At 47.9% G+C, this 17,178-nt stretch overlaps 1 protein-coding gene across 2 annotated transcripts in view; it reads right to left on the reverse strand.

The window, feature by feature from the left end:
- Positions 1-17,178, reverse strand: part of LOC147659376 (E3 ubiquitin-protein ligase TRIM39-like) — a 200,476-nt gene that overhangs the window by 82,525 nt on the left and 100,773 nt on the right. The window contains exon 3 of one of the 2 annotated variants that reach the window (XM_086951789.1): positions 5,463-5,693. In XM_086951789.1, the coding sequence (XP_086807915.1) occupies positions 5,463-5,693 (231 nt within the window). Of the gene's footprint in view, positions 1-5,447; positions 5,694-17,178 lie in introns of both variants that reach the window. The other variant, XM_086951790.1, reaches the window with a different exon arrangement.

Raw genomic sequence — 17,178 nt, forward strand, 5'->3', positions numbered from 1 at the left:
TAGAAGGATAGGCGTTTCTATGTCCAGGCCCACTCTGCCACATCACAGGATCAGGATTTCTGCAGCACTGAGGACGGATTTTGATGTTTGGCTAATGTTTTTGAGAGCCTTTAATGGAGTCACTATATGGTCGCTGGACGAGGATTTTGATTGGTTGATAGAAATTTTCTCGGATGCTGCTGATGCGAATGGCTTTGGACTCTTTTGGGAAGACAGATGGTTTACTGAGAAATGGCCAGAGAGATGGATTTCTGAAGGGGGAAGTATAGCATTTTTCCCTTGCTGGTAGCCTCAGCTGTATAGGGTACTAAACTAGCAAACAAGACAGTCATCTTTCACGTTGACATTAAAACAGTGGTGGATCTGATCAATGTTGAGAAAGCTAAAGAAAAACATTTAGTGAAATTGCTGCGAAGATTTATGTTAGATTGTCTGATGGATAACATATTTTTTTAAGCTAATACTGTACCAGGAGCAGAGAACAATATTACAGATGCATTATCTCATTCCCAGTGGCAGATATTCTGTGCGTTGGGCACCCGGAGCAGATCTGTGAAAAACTCGGGTTCCTCAAGAGGCATGCAGAAAGTAACAAGAAGGCGTATAGAAGAGCATGGTCAGAATTTTTAGAGTCAGGTGCTTCTTATACGTCTCACAGTTTAAAAGGCCTAGAGAAGCGTAGGCTAGGATGTGCTACATTTCATCATGGCCAACTTAGAAAGAAACATTTCAGCTCATACGATCACTGGTAAATTGGCAGGCCTCAATTTTTATGGGAAATCTTTCTGGGGCTATGAGCTATCTGCAGGTGAAATGGAAGATGCCTTTTGCAAGGCTGGGCAAAGGAGAAGAAGAAAGGCCATCATGTCAAAGAGCATGTTTCTCTAAAGAGGTTATATGGCATATTAGAACATTGGAATGTTGGGAGCTCCATCGCAGACAATGGAGTGCTCCCTGCTTCTACGGGCCGGTAAAGGCCCACAGAGCAACATTCTAATGTTCTTCAAAGGCTTCTCGAAGCTCGAGGGGATTTATATCCCCTCGAGCTTAAAAAACCCTTTGTTTAATTCGTTAGAACATTCTGCCCTCTAGTGGCAGAATGTTCTAATAGCCTTATAGCCCTTCGTAGCAGGGCTATACCGGCTATTAAAGTCCCGCTGTCTCGTTAAAGTCCCTCGCCTTCGGCTCAGGCCTTTAACGATTCAGCGGGCCTTTAATAGCCGATATAGCCCGCTACGGCGGGCTATAAGGCTATAATAAAACCTTACCTGTTATTTGTTTTTCTCATTATGAATGTTTACTATTTAAGCTATGCATGTTGGCTATTTGTTGGAGCCTTTAGAATTTCTGAACTTTTTGGTAAAGGAATTAATGATGATCTCAAAGTATAAATGTGGTTAGTTCCAAAATAGCAATAAAAAAAATTCTGGAGAAATCCAAAACAGATCAGGTAGGTAAAGGAACAAATGTTACACTTCAAAAGGGTTCTTTATGTCCATTGAAAATCTGGCAGGATTTCAAGGCCGCAGGCAGCTCTTCTTCTGAATTTAGTTTTAGGCATCAAGACGAGTCTCATCTTAAGGCTTCTCAGGTATTGGCGGTAATGAGGAAAGCCTAGTGCCATTTGGGAGAGAATCCTTATCGTTTTGGTACGCACTCTTTTAGAATCGGTGCTGCCTCAGATGCAGCTAAGTTGGGTTTCTCCATCAAAGAAGTCCAGAGTTTTGGTTGCTGGTCTTCAGACTGTTGTTTGAGCTATATTAGAAATGTAGAAGTTTCTTTTTTTATTTGATATACGTTGTTAATGTTGTGTTTCTTTTTCAGGTCATATTTCGGGTCCTTCAGTGGCTCTTGTCGGACATTCTTTTGTAAAATGAGTGGCGAAACAAGCCGAAAAAAGACATTTCGGAAAAAATCTAGGTTTTCATTCAGATGACATAAAAATTGATTGGTGGGACATAAAACGGGGCCAGTAAATACCTTGTTTAAGTGAATTATTGACAGTTAGGAGATGTCCTGATGTTTTGCTCATACATTTAGGTGAAAACTATTTAATTCAATTGTCAGGTTTAAGTTTATTAATAGAGATGAAATCTGATTTTGAATTGATTGTCAGATCCTGGGTCAAGACAAAATTTATTTTGACAACACTTGTGCCTAATAGTGTATGGTTGGGAGCAGAGAAGTGGTTGAAAGAGCTAGGAGAAAGCTTAACGGAGAGTTGCATTGTTTTTGCAGCATCAATGGTATAAGCTGGTTGGCTCATAATGATATAACTAAAGAAGACTTTCAATTTTTGCGCTAGGACGGGGTGCACCTTTTTTTTATAGGCAATGAATTGTATCTTTTAAACATAAAAGAAAAGTTAGCAGTTACCTGGTAACATGGTGTTAATATTGGGGCTGTTTAGGTCACAGTCCTTTATTTTATGGCTCTCTAGCTAGAGCAAATTTTTGGGAGCTAGCTGTTTTGGATGCAGGCTTTATTATGATTAATATTTTTCTTTGGATTTGTTAGTCCAATCGTGTAAAAATTCGGCACACTATTGAGAACTTAGTAAATATATTATCAAAAAATAAGAAGAAGGGGGGAGGAAAAACGCCTGTTCAGAGTGTTTTACTTGTGGCAGAAATTGAGGAGATCGAGACAGGCAGGAAGGGTTGGGGGCATTCAGAGTAGGTTTGGCCAGAAGGAAACAGGGGAGCGATGAATGAGGCAGGAGGAAGGCAGAGGATTGAAGAAAGAGGTTGGAGAGGATGGTTGGCTAGAACAATGTTTTGGGAAGTTTTACTGTGGGGAATTAATTATGGGAGAGGGGTGTTAGGGTACTGACTTTGTATTAGTGAGGCTCTGTTCATATTTTTGTAAAATCTGAAACTGTATACCTGTCCAAATAAAGCGGCCTTTTACCCCGATCTGGCCTGGTTATTTTGCATATGGCCTGATGCACGACGTTTCAATGTGCCCTCAAACAGCTTTCGTGTAATAGCAGAAAAATCACCATCTGGTGCACAAGATCCATGAAGGACTGCAGGCAGCCAAAATAAAATAATTCAGCCCACACTAACCTGGCCAACCTGGACCAGCCCCATGGAACTTCAACTATACTGCACTGGTGGCTGTGCAGCCATGAATAAGGAAACTGCCGCCCACCGCCTCATTCTTAGGGGCCAATCGACGCACTGCATTGTTTCAGCTATGTCTGTTTACCCTTTGCTGACGTGCCACCTGGTATGCTTGATGGGGAGGCCGGGCAGGCCTTTAATAAGTACGAGGATTGTCGCTCAGCGCCAATAACTATACAATCAGTGCATTATTATTATTAAACTATTACTGTTATATAGTCAGTGCAGGCAGGACAGATCGTGAATAAAAGTGATTTGATTTAGATAGCACTGCGGATTGGCAGCACAGAGCACGAACACTAGCATCGCACTAAGAGCTTAAATAAAGCTCCTAGTTGAGCGTGCCTGGCGCGCACCGGGTGGTCAGTAATGCATGACTTCGTATTTCAGTCCGATGATGTGGACCACCACACTGAAATAAGTTAGTCTAACACCTGATGCATGGTACTTGGCAGGACTACGTCCTCACCTCTGACCTAGGGTGTGCCCACACCCAAGCATCGATGGAGCCATGAACACCGAATAGTTAAGAATTATGTTATGTTGAGACGCACTTGCATAACAGGAGGTCACACTCTAGTGCGTCAAAGTCGGATAACACGTTGATCTAGGTGGAGAGGGCACCCGTGGAGATCTTGTGAACCTCGGCCTTTACCGGTCTGTTCATTCTGCTTTATAATTTCAAGGTATACACGGATAGAAAACAGAGGGCTTAAATTTATATGGAATAGACAGGGCCCCCCAAAAAATTAGAATGGGAGTTCGAACTCTAAGCCCTAACCCCGACAAAATAAGGCAGAAACAAACCTGTGCTGTATAACGAGCAAAGAGGTACAAAAGTGACTGCTGCCTATGGCCAATCTGGCATGCATTTATTGCACCTAAATTCATTGCTCATAATATACCCCACCATTCAGTTGGGAGGCTACCAATTTCAAAGGTAGACTCCCGCCTCGCAATTCCAGCAAACAAAAATCTGATTCCTCTTTGGGTTTCTGCCTACCGGGACTGTTCTACTGAGACTCGTAATTCACTGCCAGTAACCCATTTCTGAATGCCACAGCATTCTTGTCACCTGCACTTTATCTGCCATAGCGTTTTCTCTGTTCTCCTAAGGGAAGGGCAAGGAAACAAGAAGCAGCCGCCATTTCAGAAGCCTGCCTCCCCTCCCATGAGTGCTGTGTGGGGCTGTATAGAAAATAAGCAGCCGCCATTGCTAAGCGCTCGGTGCCTGCATCAGCATGACTTTAATTAAGTAAATAGTGCTCGATAAGAGCTAATGAAAGCTAGGGAGGAAGGAATCATGTAAGAGGGTGTGTCCTCATGGGAGGCAACAACAGGAGACAGAGGGGTACTAAGGAGGGACTACTAAGCCTGTTGAGGAATCAAAAGCCACAATTGACAAAAGACACGAAGAGGTGCCAATTGTAAAGAAGGGCAGGAGAATGGGCGGAGCTTAAAGTCCATTCCTGAATACAGCATGTCTCAAAGAGATAGCGCAAGCGCTGCCTAGGCGAGACCTAAAATTGATTAGAACACTTTCACTGGAGCCTAAGCAGAAGGGTGTTTCCCTGTGAATGTTATGCCATGTTCTATTGATTTGTATAGCACACTAATCACCGAGAGGGAATGCAGGCATTCCTCTCCGTACTAATTCTCATTCCTCCATAGACAGGCAGGTTCCCCGTTCACAGTCCTGCCACCCTACCCCATCACGTTCCTGGGCCAGTGGAGGTAGTGTGCAAAGCGGCTACCTGCCTCCCTGGCTGACTCCACCTCCAGTCTTTGATATTCTGAATATTGTCACATGGCACAGCACAATCTGTGAAATCTTGAACAGGGCCACAGACATGGGACAGAGTCTGCGATATATTGAACGTGGTCTTATGACAGCACAGTCTATAAATTCAGATTTTCTGAAAAGAACCAAATGACACAGCTAAGGCTGGTATTCTGAATCTTGAAACATAGCAGCACAGTCTGATATTCTGAAGTAAGCACATGCAGCAGACAAGAAAGAAGAGGGCATCTGACACCGAACAGTCTGATATTCTGAATGGAGTCCCATCCTGCCTCTTTCTTTATACATGTCGGGCTGTCAGTATACAAGGAGGCTGCTCTATACTGGACCTGCCTGTACAATGCATTGGGCTGTCAGAACAGAAGGATTTGCTTTTAGATGAACTGGTCTGTACATTTTGTTGGGTTGTCAGAATACAGGAGGTCAATAAACCCTGTCTGATGGTCATGTGTGTTCTCCACTTACATTCAACGCCTCACACAGCATATGAATATAGCTCTTCTGTCTTGTCTTGTATTTACCAAGCGGTGTCTCACCTTCAGGAGGTCCAACGCTGGCTCATTGCATTTCTTCTCCAGGTGCATTATCAGGGCATTGAGAGAGGTGATTTGCTTGGACAGTTTGGAGATATTTGCATTTTCTACCCTGGTGATTGTCTTTTCCATCTGCTCCAGTCTCCGGTACAGTGCCTGTTCTACGTATTTCAGGAGTTTGCGCAGGTTTGCAACCTCAGACGCAATTTTCTGCTTCTCAGCTCTCACCTTGCTCTGTCAGAATCAAAGAAATGATGGTTAGATACTGGGAAGCTTTCAGTGAGCATCACCATCTGTATAGTTCATGTAAAGGGGGATGGGGAGGGGCACAAAGCATTCTTACAGAAACCAAAACAATGACTGGTGCCATATTAGGAGGCAGAGGAGATGCTAAGCTAAAGCGAAGCAAGAAAAAAGTGTTTTTTTCAAACTGCACACTCTTTCTACCTTCCCTTCCACTGTTAATTTTCCCGCCCCGTCAGGGCCGGACTAAGAACCCAAAGCAGCCCTGGCAGCGTTCATGGACCAGCCCCTCGGGAAGCACTGCCTGGCCCCGGGAGGCTGGAAATGCTTGCTTGCTGCTTTTCTTACTAGGGGAAAATATTGCAGCAAAACCGTCCCCCAGTAACAAAACCGACCCCCACTGCTGCAAAACCGGACCCCACTATTTCAGCCTCTTGGGGAAACGCCTGATCGCCTGTACGACCAGTCCAGCCCTGCGTCCAGTTAGTCCACCCATTTGTACGAAAGATGGACGCTGAACAGAAGAGAATTAGCGCTCTCTGGGCAGCGGGATGAGGCTGATGTCTGGGAGACACTAGTGACTTTAGTATTAGACTGAGATGTGAATACAGATGTGGCAGATGAACATCTGTTGGCATGTTTAGTTCAATGTTGGTCAAATAATTCAAACAGACAAATACCTTAAGAATAGAGATGCAAATACTGAAGCCAAAATTATACAACACGCACTACCCAACCCGACATAAGCAAGCAGGACCCTGTCTAAACTCCCCCAGGCCTTTTATTAATTCGATAGTTTCCGTCAGACTCTGTCATCTGCTGTGTGACAACCGCAGAACACATCCTTTCTGCTGTGTTTATTCCTCCTTAAATATTTTCAGAATGGGACCAGTCAACAGGGGAGTTGGTAATACAATTAAAAAAGCAGGCCTTACAGGGGACTCAGACACACCAAATACAGTTCACCAGCCTGACTGTGCACAGTCCCCACCACTGCGCTGTTCACTACCCACCAATGTGGCCTCCCACAGAGCTCTGCACACAGACAAACCACCACTGAGCTCTGCACTGCACACCAATGCAGCTTCCCACTGAGCAGTGCACACACACAAATCACCACTGAGCTGTGCACTACCCACACACACAAACCACCACTGAGCTCTGCACTGCCCACACACACGTACACCACCACTGAGCTCTGCACTGCCACACACACAAATCACCACTGAGCTGTGCACTACCCACACACACAAACCACCACTGAGCTCTGCACTGCCCACACACACGTACACCACCACTGAGCTCTGCACTGCCACACACACAAACCACCACTGAGCTCTGCACTGCCCACACACACAAACCACCACTGAGGTTGCACTGCTCACACATACAAACCACCACTGAGCTCTGCACTGCCCACACACACAAACCACCACTGAGCTGTGCACTACCCACACACACAAACCACCACTGAGCTCTGCACTGCCCACACACACGTACACCACCACTGAGCTCTGCACTGCCACACACACAAATCACAACTGAGCTGTGCACTACCCACACACACAAACCACCACTGAGCTCTGCACTGCCCACACACACGTACACCACCACTGAGCTCTGCACTGCCACACACACAAACCACCACTGAGCTCTGCACTGCCCACACACACAAACCACCACTGAGGTTGCACTGCTCACACATACAAACCATCACTGAGCTCGGCACTGCCCACACACAAACCACCACTGAGCTGTGCACTGCCCACGCACACAAACCACCACTGAGCTCTGCACTGCCCACACACACAAACCACCACTGAGCTCTGCACTGCCCACACACACAAACCACCACTGAGCTGTGCACTGCCCACACACACAAACCACCACTGAGCTCTGCACTGCCCACCAATGCAGCCTCCCATAGAGCTGTGCACTGCCCACACACACAAACCACCACTGAGGTTGCACTGCCCACACATAACCACCACTGAGCTCGGCACTGCCCACACACAAACCACCACCAAGCGGTAAACTGCCACACACATAAACCATCACTGAGCTCTGCACTGCCCACAAACACAAACCACCACTAACTCAGTATTTGTAAAGCGCAAACTAATCACCCCTATGGGTTTCAAGGCGCTGGGGGGCGTTGGGGAGATTAAGTGAGCTATTGCCCAGAGTCCCATGATGCTGAGATGAGCTGCTACCGGTGCTGGGTATTAAACCGTGAACTTTGTGCCCCGGTGTCAGCCGCCCTGGCCGCTGTGCCACACCTCACACCACTGAGCTCTTAACTGCCCACACACACAAACCGCCACTGAGCTGTGTACTACCCACCAAAGCAGCACCAACCCTGAGCTGTGCACTGCCCACACACAATCCCCGACTGAGCTGTGCACTGCCCACACACACAAATCACGACTGAGCTGTACACTACCCACACAAAAATCACCATTGAGCTGTGCACTGCCCACAAACCACCACTGTCTATGCACTGCCCACACACAAATCACAACTGAGGGCTGCACTGCCCACACACACAAACCACCACTGAGCTCTGCACTGTCCACACAAACCACCACTGAGCTCTGCACTGCCCACACACATAAACCACCACTGAGGTCTGCACTGCCCACACACACAAACCACCACTGAGCTCTGCACTGCCCACACACACAAACCACCACTGAGCTCTGCACTGCCCACACAAACCACGACTGAGCTCTGCACTGCCCACACACACAAACCACCACTGAGCTCTGCACTGCCCACACACACACACAAACCACCATTGAGCTCTGCACTGCCCACACGCACACAAACCACCACTGAGCTCTGCACTGCCACACACACAAACCACCACTGAGCTGTGCACTGCCCACACACACGTACACCACCACTGAGCTCTGCACTGCCACACACACAAACCACCACTGAGCTCTGCACTGCCCACACACACAAACCATCACTGAGCTCTGCACTGCCCACACACACACAAACCATCACTGAGATCTGCACTGCCCACACACACACAAACCACCACTGAGCTGTGCACTGCCCACACATACAAACCACGACTGAGCTCTGCACTGCCCACACACACAAACCACCACTGAGCTCTGCACTGCCCACACACACACAAACCATCACTGAGATCTGCACTGCCCATACACACACAAACCACCACTGAGCTGTGCACTGCCCACACATACAAACCACGACTGAGCTCTGCACTGCCCACACACACAAACCACCACTGAGCTCTGCACTGCCCACACACACATAAACCACCACTGAGCTCTGCACTGCCCACACACACACAAACCACCACTGAGCTCTGCACTGCCCACACACACAAACCACCACTGAGCTCTGCACTGCCCACACACACAAACCATCACTGAGCTCTGCACTGCCCACACAGATGCCCCGCAAAGCTGTGCACTGTACTAAGCCTCTCACTGAGCTGTGCTCTGACCACTCACCTCCTCCACTGAGCTGTGCAATGGAAGAGCACACAAACCCCCACTGACTTGTGTGCAGCCCCCTCACACAGACACCCAATAAGCTGTGCACTGTACACAGCCCCCACCTCAGCTATGCACTGCGCTGTGAACTACCCATCCACTTTCCACCACTGAGCTGTGCACTACGCGCTCATACAGACTCCACCGTGCTTAGCAGTGCCCATCCCTCATAGCCTTACACTTTGAGGCTCTGGGACAGGGTGCACAAGCATTAGACTTGGCTTAACGCCAACCAGCTGTTTGTTTCTTTGAACACAAAACCCAACAGCCTCAGTCAGTGTCCTCTTGCCGATTAGCAGTTGAGTAGCCATCAAGGAGTGGTGCTGGGTTACCACGGACCCCATATGTCTGGTGACTGAGTCCGCATTGTTCAGACCAGCTCTGATGATATGTCTGGACATGTTCTGACAGTCGCGAACGACGTCAACAAAATAATCCTTAAGACTGTCAGGGACAATCGTTGCTGCCATATCCCACAGGGCACTGGTGTAGTGGCCAAGAAGGCAGGTGGCATGAAAGAAGGTAATGCAAGGTTTCCCACAGAAGGCACTTTCTCCACTGGATCTTGGTTTTTCGACTCTGTTTGGTGTGTGGGTGGCAAAGGACGCCAGGTTGAGTATGGTGGAGGAGGCCTGTACAATGAGACTTCCTAGTAAAGAGTGGACCAAAAAAACATGCTGAGTCCATCAGTACTGGCCTTTAGGTTCAAGCCACCGCCCGGTTTATCACCAGGGCTGTGGTTGACTTCTCCCACATCATCTTTCACAGAGCCCATGAGGCCTTTTTAACAGTTCTGCTTGAGTAGCAGTAAACTGGAGCACCTCAGTGCGGGTGGTGGCTCTGACTTACACAGAAGGGAGGGGTAACTCAACCACCATAGCTGCCTTGAAACCCTGGAATGATGCAGTCTCTGCTGGGCCTGGAGGTGGATCAGTATTGATAACTGGTGTCGAATCCAGTACACTCACATTCTGCAAATCATAGCTAATCTGCTGCCTTTCAGTTGGGAAGTGGTGGCACAGAAAGCTGGCTGAACCCAGCATTGCCCTGACATCAACACAGCCATCCACCCTGGCTACAAGAATCCAGACAAGAAATACTTCACCAGATCGGAGGTGGAATCACCATCATCGACAAAAACACCATCAGCTGCACCACATCCATGGACTCATCATCCTCCAACATGGAATACCGGTCATTCAAGCTCCTCATCATATCCAAGATCACTGGAATTATGCACCACCTTCACCCACACCATCACAGACTTTGTGCCAATCATCCTTGTTGCTAGCAATTACACTCTATTCGGAGAACTACATTTCTACCTGGAAGACCATGCTGACTCCAACTCAGGAGCACTCATTGAAGACTTTGGAAGCCAGGGCCTCACTCAACGAGGAAAGAGACCAACGCACGTTGCCGGACACCTCCTGGACCCTATTTTCACCAACTTCAGCAAGATCCGAGTTGACGAGCCCACACCTGTTCCCTGGACAAACCACACACTCAAAGTTCAGCATCACTGTCCCAGTCCAACGCACAAGCACCACCACCAGACCAGAGTCACTGACAAGGACAGGAAGAACACTCGGAACACCCACCATCCCGAACACATCAACAGACTCCCCAAAGCCATCAAGAATTTCAACAACTGGATCAACTCTTGGGCCCCATAAACACATTAATTCAGGAAGGCCAGTTGGTGAGGAACTCACTGATGAAACGCCTTTGCATTGTCCCGGCATATGCTCCATTTGCACTCCAGTTGTTTGCAGACAGGAACTTTTTGAAATCTGCCACTCTCCCACCAAATGATCCAGACCAAACGTGCCGCTCTGGTGGACCGCATCAAAGTCACCACCAACAGAAGCAAAGAAATCTTTGTCATTGTGAAATATTTCACCTCCCCATCAGCCGCCTCCAGCTCGATCCCTCTGTGACAATCTCTCACAATTCTTCATCAACAAAATCACTGCTATTTACAGCAATTTCAGCCCACAACTAGACCGGACAGATCTCACCAAACACCTCGAAACCTTATCCTAAGAACTAATGCTACCCACATTGCCTGTCACCAGCCCAGAAGAAACCGCCACCATCATAAAGTCCATCCACTTAGGGGCACCATTCAAGTCCTGCCCTCAACACGCCTACTCCAGAGGACTGCAACCCACTAGCGACATGCTCACACCCATTCTAAATGCCTCCATCTCTTCTATAACCTTCTCAGATGCTTGGAAACATGTAACTGTCCTCCCATTGCTGTATAAACCCTCTGCGGACCCTTCAACACTCACCAACTACAGACCGATGTCCTGGCTACCATCCCAGCCAAGGTATTAGAGAAAATCATCAACATACACCACACCAGACCCATCCAAACTATGGAAACTGCCCTAATTTCCACCATGGATGACATCCGCATGACTCTGGACAGTGGACACAAAGCAGCCCTCATCTTCTTGGACCGCTCTGCAGCATTTGACAAAGTTTTCCACTCCTTCCTTATCCAATGCTTACAAGACATCGAAATCCAAGGACATTCACTCCAATGGATCTGCTCCTTCCTGCCTCGAAGGACCCAGTCAGTCAGCCTCACACCGTACACATCCAATTACCACAGCCTCATTGCAGAGTTTCACAAGGATCCTCCTTTAACCTGACCCTCTTAAACGGATACATGATCCCTCTAGCCAGCATCATCCGCTCTCACGATATCAATACTCTCTTCTATGCCGATGACACACACTCACCCTCTCCCTCACAGGCAAGACGCCCAGTACCTGGATCAAGTTTAATACCTGCATGACTTAAATCGCCCACTGGATGAAGACCAGCTGTCTGAAGCAGAGCACTGACAAAACTAAAATTGTGATCTTCGGGAAGAGCAGATCACATGTGGACGGCACCTGGTGGCCAATAAAGCTCGGACTGACACCCACCCTCAACACCCACGCCATAAACCTCTGGATCATCATCAAGAGCAAACTCAACATGACTGCCCGGGCAATGCCATCACCGCCTCATGCTTCCATACACTGAAGATGCAGAGGAAAATTTTCAAATCGCTCCCAATCAGCACCCAGACAATAGTCACACGTGCCCTGGTCACAAGTAAGGAAACACCCTCAGAATCAACAAAAAACTCACCAGAAGGCTGCAGAGTGCAGATCATTCAGAACCTGGTGGCCAGAATCACGCTCAACTTACCATGATGCACTCACACGACACCACCCCTGGAGCTCCACTGGCTCCCCATTCACAAATGAGCACAATTCAAAGTCCTCACCCACACTTTCAAGGTACTACATAACACTGGCCCAGCATACCTCAACAATCGCTTATGCTTTTACAAACCTTCCAGACACCCCCGCTCATCCGGACTATTACTTGCACACATGCAACACATACGGAAAACCAGACCCGACAGTCAAACCTTATCCTACATACTCCTAAGGCATCGAACGACCTGCCACTACACATAAGAGCCTCCTCCTCACTTCTTGAACTCCGCCAGAAGCTGTAGACCTGGCCTTTCGAGTAGTCCCATTAGGGCAGATGTGTGCCTAGACTAACACCTGCTCAGCGCCAGGAGCAGGGGACAATGCTGACTGTGTCCTGCCAGTCAGGAAGGAGCAGATCCAGTGGACGGCGGGTCCTTGGATTTCAATCTCATGCAGGTGTAGGATGAGGATGGAGTGGAATCTCATGTTGAATGCTGCTGAGGGGTTCAGGAGGTTGAGGGTGGCCATGTCTCAGTCCAGGATCATGCAGATGGCGTCTATGTCTGCAATGAGGGCTGTTTCTGAGCTGCGGTTAGGTCTAAAGCTGGACTGAGTGACAGCAAGGAGTTTGTGGTTTCTGAGATGGACAGAGTCATGTTTTGGCGAGTCTCTCTAGGACATAGGCAGGGGATGCTAGCAGGAAGATCGCTGTGCGGTTGGTGTGCACTGATAGGTCAGCGGAGGGCGTCTTGAACAGCAAGAGGACTGTGGCATGCTTTTATGTGTTTGAGAAGGTGACTGATGACATGGAGGCGATCCAGATGGATGTGAGTGCGGCACTGATGAGATAAAATCCTCTGGTTAATTCGTGGTGGGGCAAGAGTCTGAGGGGCTCAGGGGTGGATGGACTTTATGTTGGTGGCGGTTTCGCCAACTATGTAGTCATAGTCATTTCTTTGTCCGAGAATGGGAGACATGTAGGAAAAATATGTGACCTGGGGGAAAGGTGGGGGGGGGGGGGGGGGGGGTAAGTGGCGCAAAGAATGCTGTATATGGATGTTATCTTGTTGCAGAAAAATTGTGAAAGCTTGTTGAAGAGGTCTTATGAGGGAGATGAGGGAGTGATGCTGCTGGAGGTGGGTGCTGGAGGGGTGACAAGACGGAGGTCCTCATCTTCAGCCTCACCCCATCTGCCTGGGACGACTCTTAGTGGCCAACATCGCTAGGAACAGCCCCAGAACCCACCGACCGCGCACGCAACCTGGGGGTCATCCTCAACTCTGCCCTCTCCATGACCAAGCAGGTCATTGAGTCTCTGCTTCCCGATTCAACACCCTCCGAATGCTCAGCAGGATCTTCAAATGGATCCCCTCCGACACGAGAAAAACCGTCACCCAGGCCCTCGTCACTAGCAGACTGGACTACGGGAACGCCCTCTACGCAGGACCAACAACCAAGCTCCTGAGACGGCTACAACGCATACAGAACGCCTCGGGACGACTGATCCTTGACGTCCCCCGACGCAGCCACATCACACCCCACCTGAGAGGCCTGCATTGGCTCCCTGTCGACAAGAGGATCACCTTCAAACTCCTCATCCACGCACACGAAGCCCTACACAACGCCGGACCAGCATACCTCAACAACCGACTCAGCTTCTACACCCCCACCCGCAGCCTCCGTTCCGCCAACCTCGCCCTCACCACAGTTCCACGCATCCGGAAAACCACCGCCGGCAGCAGATCCCTCTCCTACCTTGCCGCCAATACCTGGAACACTCTCCATACCAGCCTATGACATACCCAGGACCTGCTGGCCTTCAGAAGACTCCTCAAGACCTGGCTCTTCGATAAGTAGCAGCCCCCTCCCCCCCACAGCGCCTTGAGACCCTCACGGGCATGTAGCGCGCTTTACAAATTATATGATTGATTGATTGATTGAACACTTTCATAAAGGTGAAGATCTCTTTATTGCTGTTGGCGCTGGCATCTATACGGTGCACTTGGTGGTCCAGATCTGTTGATGGAAGCGCCTCAGGATGGATTTGAAGATGTCCTTGTCCACATTATTATTGCTCATTCTCCATTTGCGCTTCAGTTGTTTGCAGTGCCATTTTGTCATGCTAACTTCCTCCGTGTACCAACTGGCTTAAGGTGTGTATCTTGTGGCTTTGCTGTGCTTGTGGGTCATTAGTGTGTCTATGCCGGAGGTGATCCAGTTGTTGAAGTTAATGATGGCATGGTGTTGTCAGGATCCGGTATTATCCAGCCTTGATATGCTTGTTGATATGCTTAATATGCTTTTTCTTTGCTAATGCTAATTGCCTGGGTTTGTTGTAGCATGATGTAGCAATGCTGGTTGTCTTTTACCGCAGTGCCAATGCTTGTTAGAACCACTGTCGGGTTATCTTTGATGTTGTGCCAATGCTTGTTCTGTAGCTATGCCTGTAGCAATGCTGGTTATCTTTTTATCGCAATACCAATGCTTGTTGGAATCACTGTCAGGTTTCAGGCTTCTCGAATGTCTTAGTTTGCTGCCGTAGTCTTTTGTCCTTTTGCAGCTCCTGTTCCAGAAACCAGGGCTATAAAAGGTGCCACGCCCTGGAAGCCGTGCGGATTATTCTTGCCGGTTCCAGAGTTAAGACGTCTTCAGTTCCAGTCCGGTCTTCGCCTTACGAGAGCAGAGGAGTCCCGCAGCTGTTCCTAGAGGAGTCCCGCAGCTGTTCCTGATTAATGGTAGTAATCTACCACGAATATCCGCTTGCAGGAAATGCAGGTAGGATTTATCCTTATTCTTTCTAAATCACGAGCGCAAGATGTCCCGGCTGGAGATTTTTTCGAGACGCTCGTCAGTCTTAATGCGAGTGACTGTTTAAAGTACATTTCTTTGCTGGAAAGCTACTGATTTATTATCTGCAGCCCAATTCAGATTCTGCTTTGTAAACACTCGTTCGTTTCCGAATTTAAAACGCTGAACACTGCATTTTGAAAGCAAAGACTTTGTTTGAACCATCTCTTTATCTTTGTTGTTCAACCTGCTGTACTGTGAGAATAACAGTACTGTTACTTGAATAGCGCTCAGCCTTTGCGATTATTTGATGTGCATTGTGACAATTTAAGTTGTACTAAGTTACATGATAGAACCTCGACCTTCTGATTACCATTTAAGGCTTGTTTCAAAATACATAGCAATACTTCTGAATATCTTTGCATGAATTTAATGCAAGGATATTATGTGACATATTGTAATTGGCTTCCTTAGTTGTTGGTGGACATACTTATACTGGATAGGAAACAGTAGTCATTCTATTTGTTTTTATTCCTGTTTTACTGTGGGTTTAGTTTGGTCAAAGGCATAGCAAATGCTAGATTCACAATGCTCAGTCTAATCAGACATTTTCTCCTAGGTACAGGAATGTAGCCCATTTTAGTTTCTTAGCAGGAGAGCACAGGAGTTCGAGTGTTCCAGTGTTTTTCTTCTCGTTCCAGATCTCCCTCCCCGCAGTACCCTCCCTTACCTCCCCTCGTCTAGCCACTTCGATCCTCTGCGGAACTTGCTAAGTGCAGAGTCGAAGCTGCTGGAAGGTGGGCTTTTGGGTACTGCTCCTGAGGAACACTAAAAGGACTTACAAATTAAGTCCCTGACAGAATAATCCGCCCAAGAATTTAGTTCCTCCCGAGCAGTACTCAAAGATGGCCACCATGAATGACCTCTTTGCTATGATAGGGAACCTGCAGAAGGAACTAACTGCTAGTAGGCATGAAACTGCAGCTTTAGCCAGTAAGGTTACGCATTTACAGTCACGTTTGGACTCTGTGCCGCCATCTGGTCAACTTCAAACGAATGCTTCTAGTTCTTCTCCATCTGTTTCAGTTACTGTTCCTACGTCTGTTCCTGTGGCCCAGCCTGAGAGGTTCGCTGGGGAGCCAAACAAATTTCAGACCTTCTTGACTCCGGTTCAGTTACATTTTATGGTAAAACCAGCTTCATTTCCAGATGCTCAATCCCGAATCGCCTTTTTGATCTCCTTTTTAAGTGGAGACGCAGCTATGTGGGCGGTTCCCTTGGTTCAATCAGATGATCCTTTATTGTATAATTGGGTGCAGTTCAAACGTGAATTTGAAAGGATCTTTGATAGACGTACTATCACTGGATCAGCAGATGGAGAACTATTGGAACTAAGACAGGGAAACAAAGAGTTGGTGCACTATCTCACTCAGTTCAACCGTCTAGTGGCCGAGACCGAATGGCCTGAGGCAAAAAGGGCCGCCCTGTATTACCAAGGACTAAGAGATGAGTTAAAGGACCTCATAGCACCGATTGACCCTCAACCTCGATCATGTGCAGACTTAATAGCACTTAGTCTTCGTTTGGATCACCGGGTAGCGGATCGTAAAGGTGATAAAAAGAGAACGGACGTCCGAATCTTTACTAGGGCAAAAGACAGATCACATTCAAGTACACAAGAGACCACAGAGCCCATGGAAATCGGAAGTTTAAGAAAACCTTTAACTTCTGAGGAAAAAGAAGCTCGGCGAAAAAATGGCCTTTGTCTTTACTGCGGAAACAAAGGCCAATTCGTTAGGGATTGTTCTCTTAAACCTAAGAATTCGTGGTCACGAGACAAGAAGGAGAACAAGTCGGAAAACTAGAGAACTCGAATTTGGATCAGGAGACTTTTTCGAGTTGGCAACCTCCTCCTGAACAGTCAATAGCGAA

This window comes from Lissotriton vulgaris, unplaced genomic scaffold, assembly GCF_964263255.1.
Source record: "Lissotriton vulgaris unplaced genomic scaffold, aLisVul1.2 SCAFFOLD_922, whole genome shotgun sequence".
Taxonomy (NCBI): Eukaryota; Metazoa; Chordata; class Amphibia; order Caudata; family Salamandridae; genus Lissotriton; species Lissotriton vulgaris.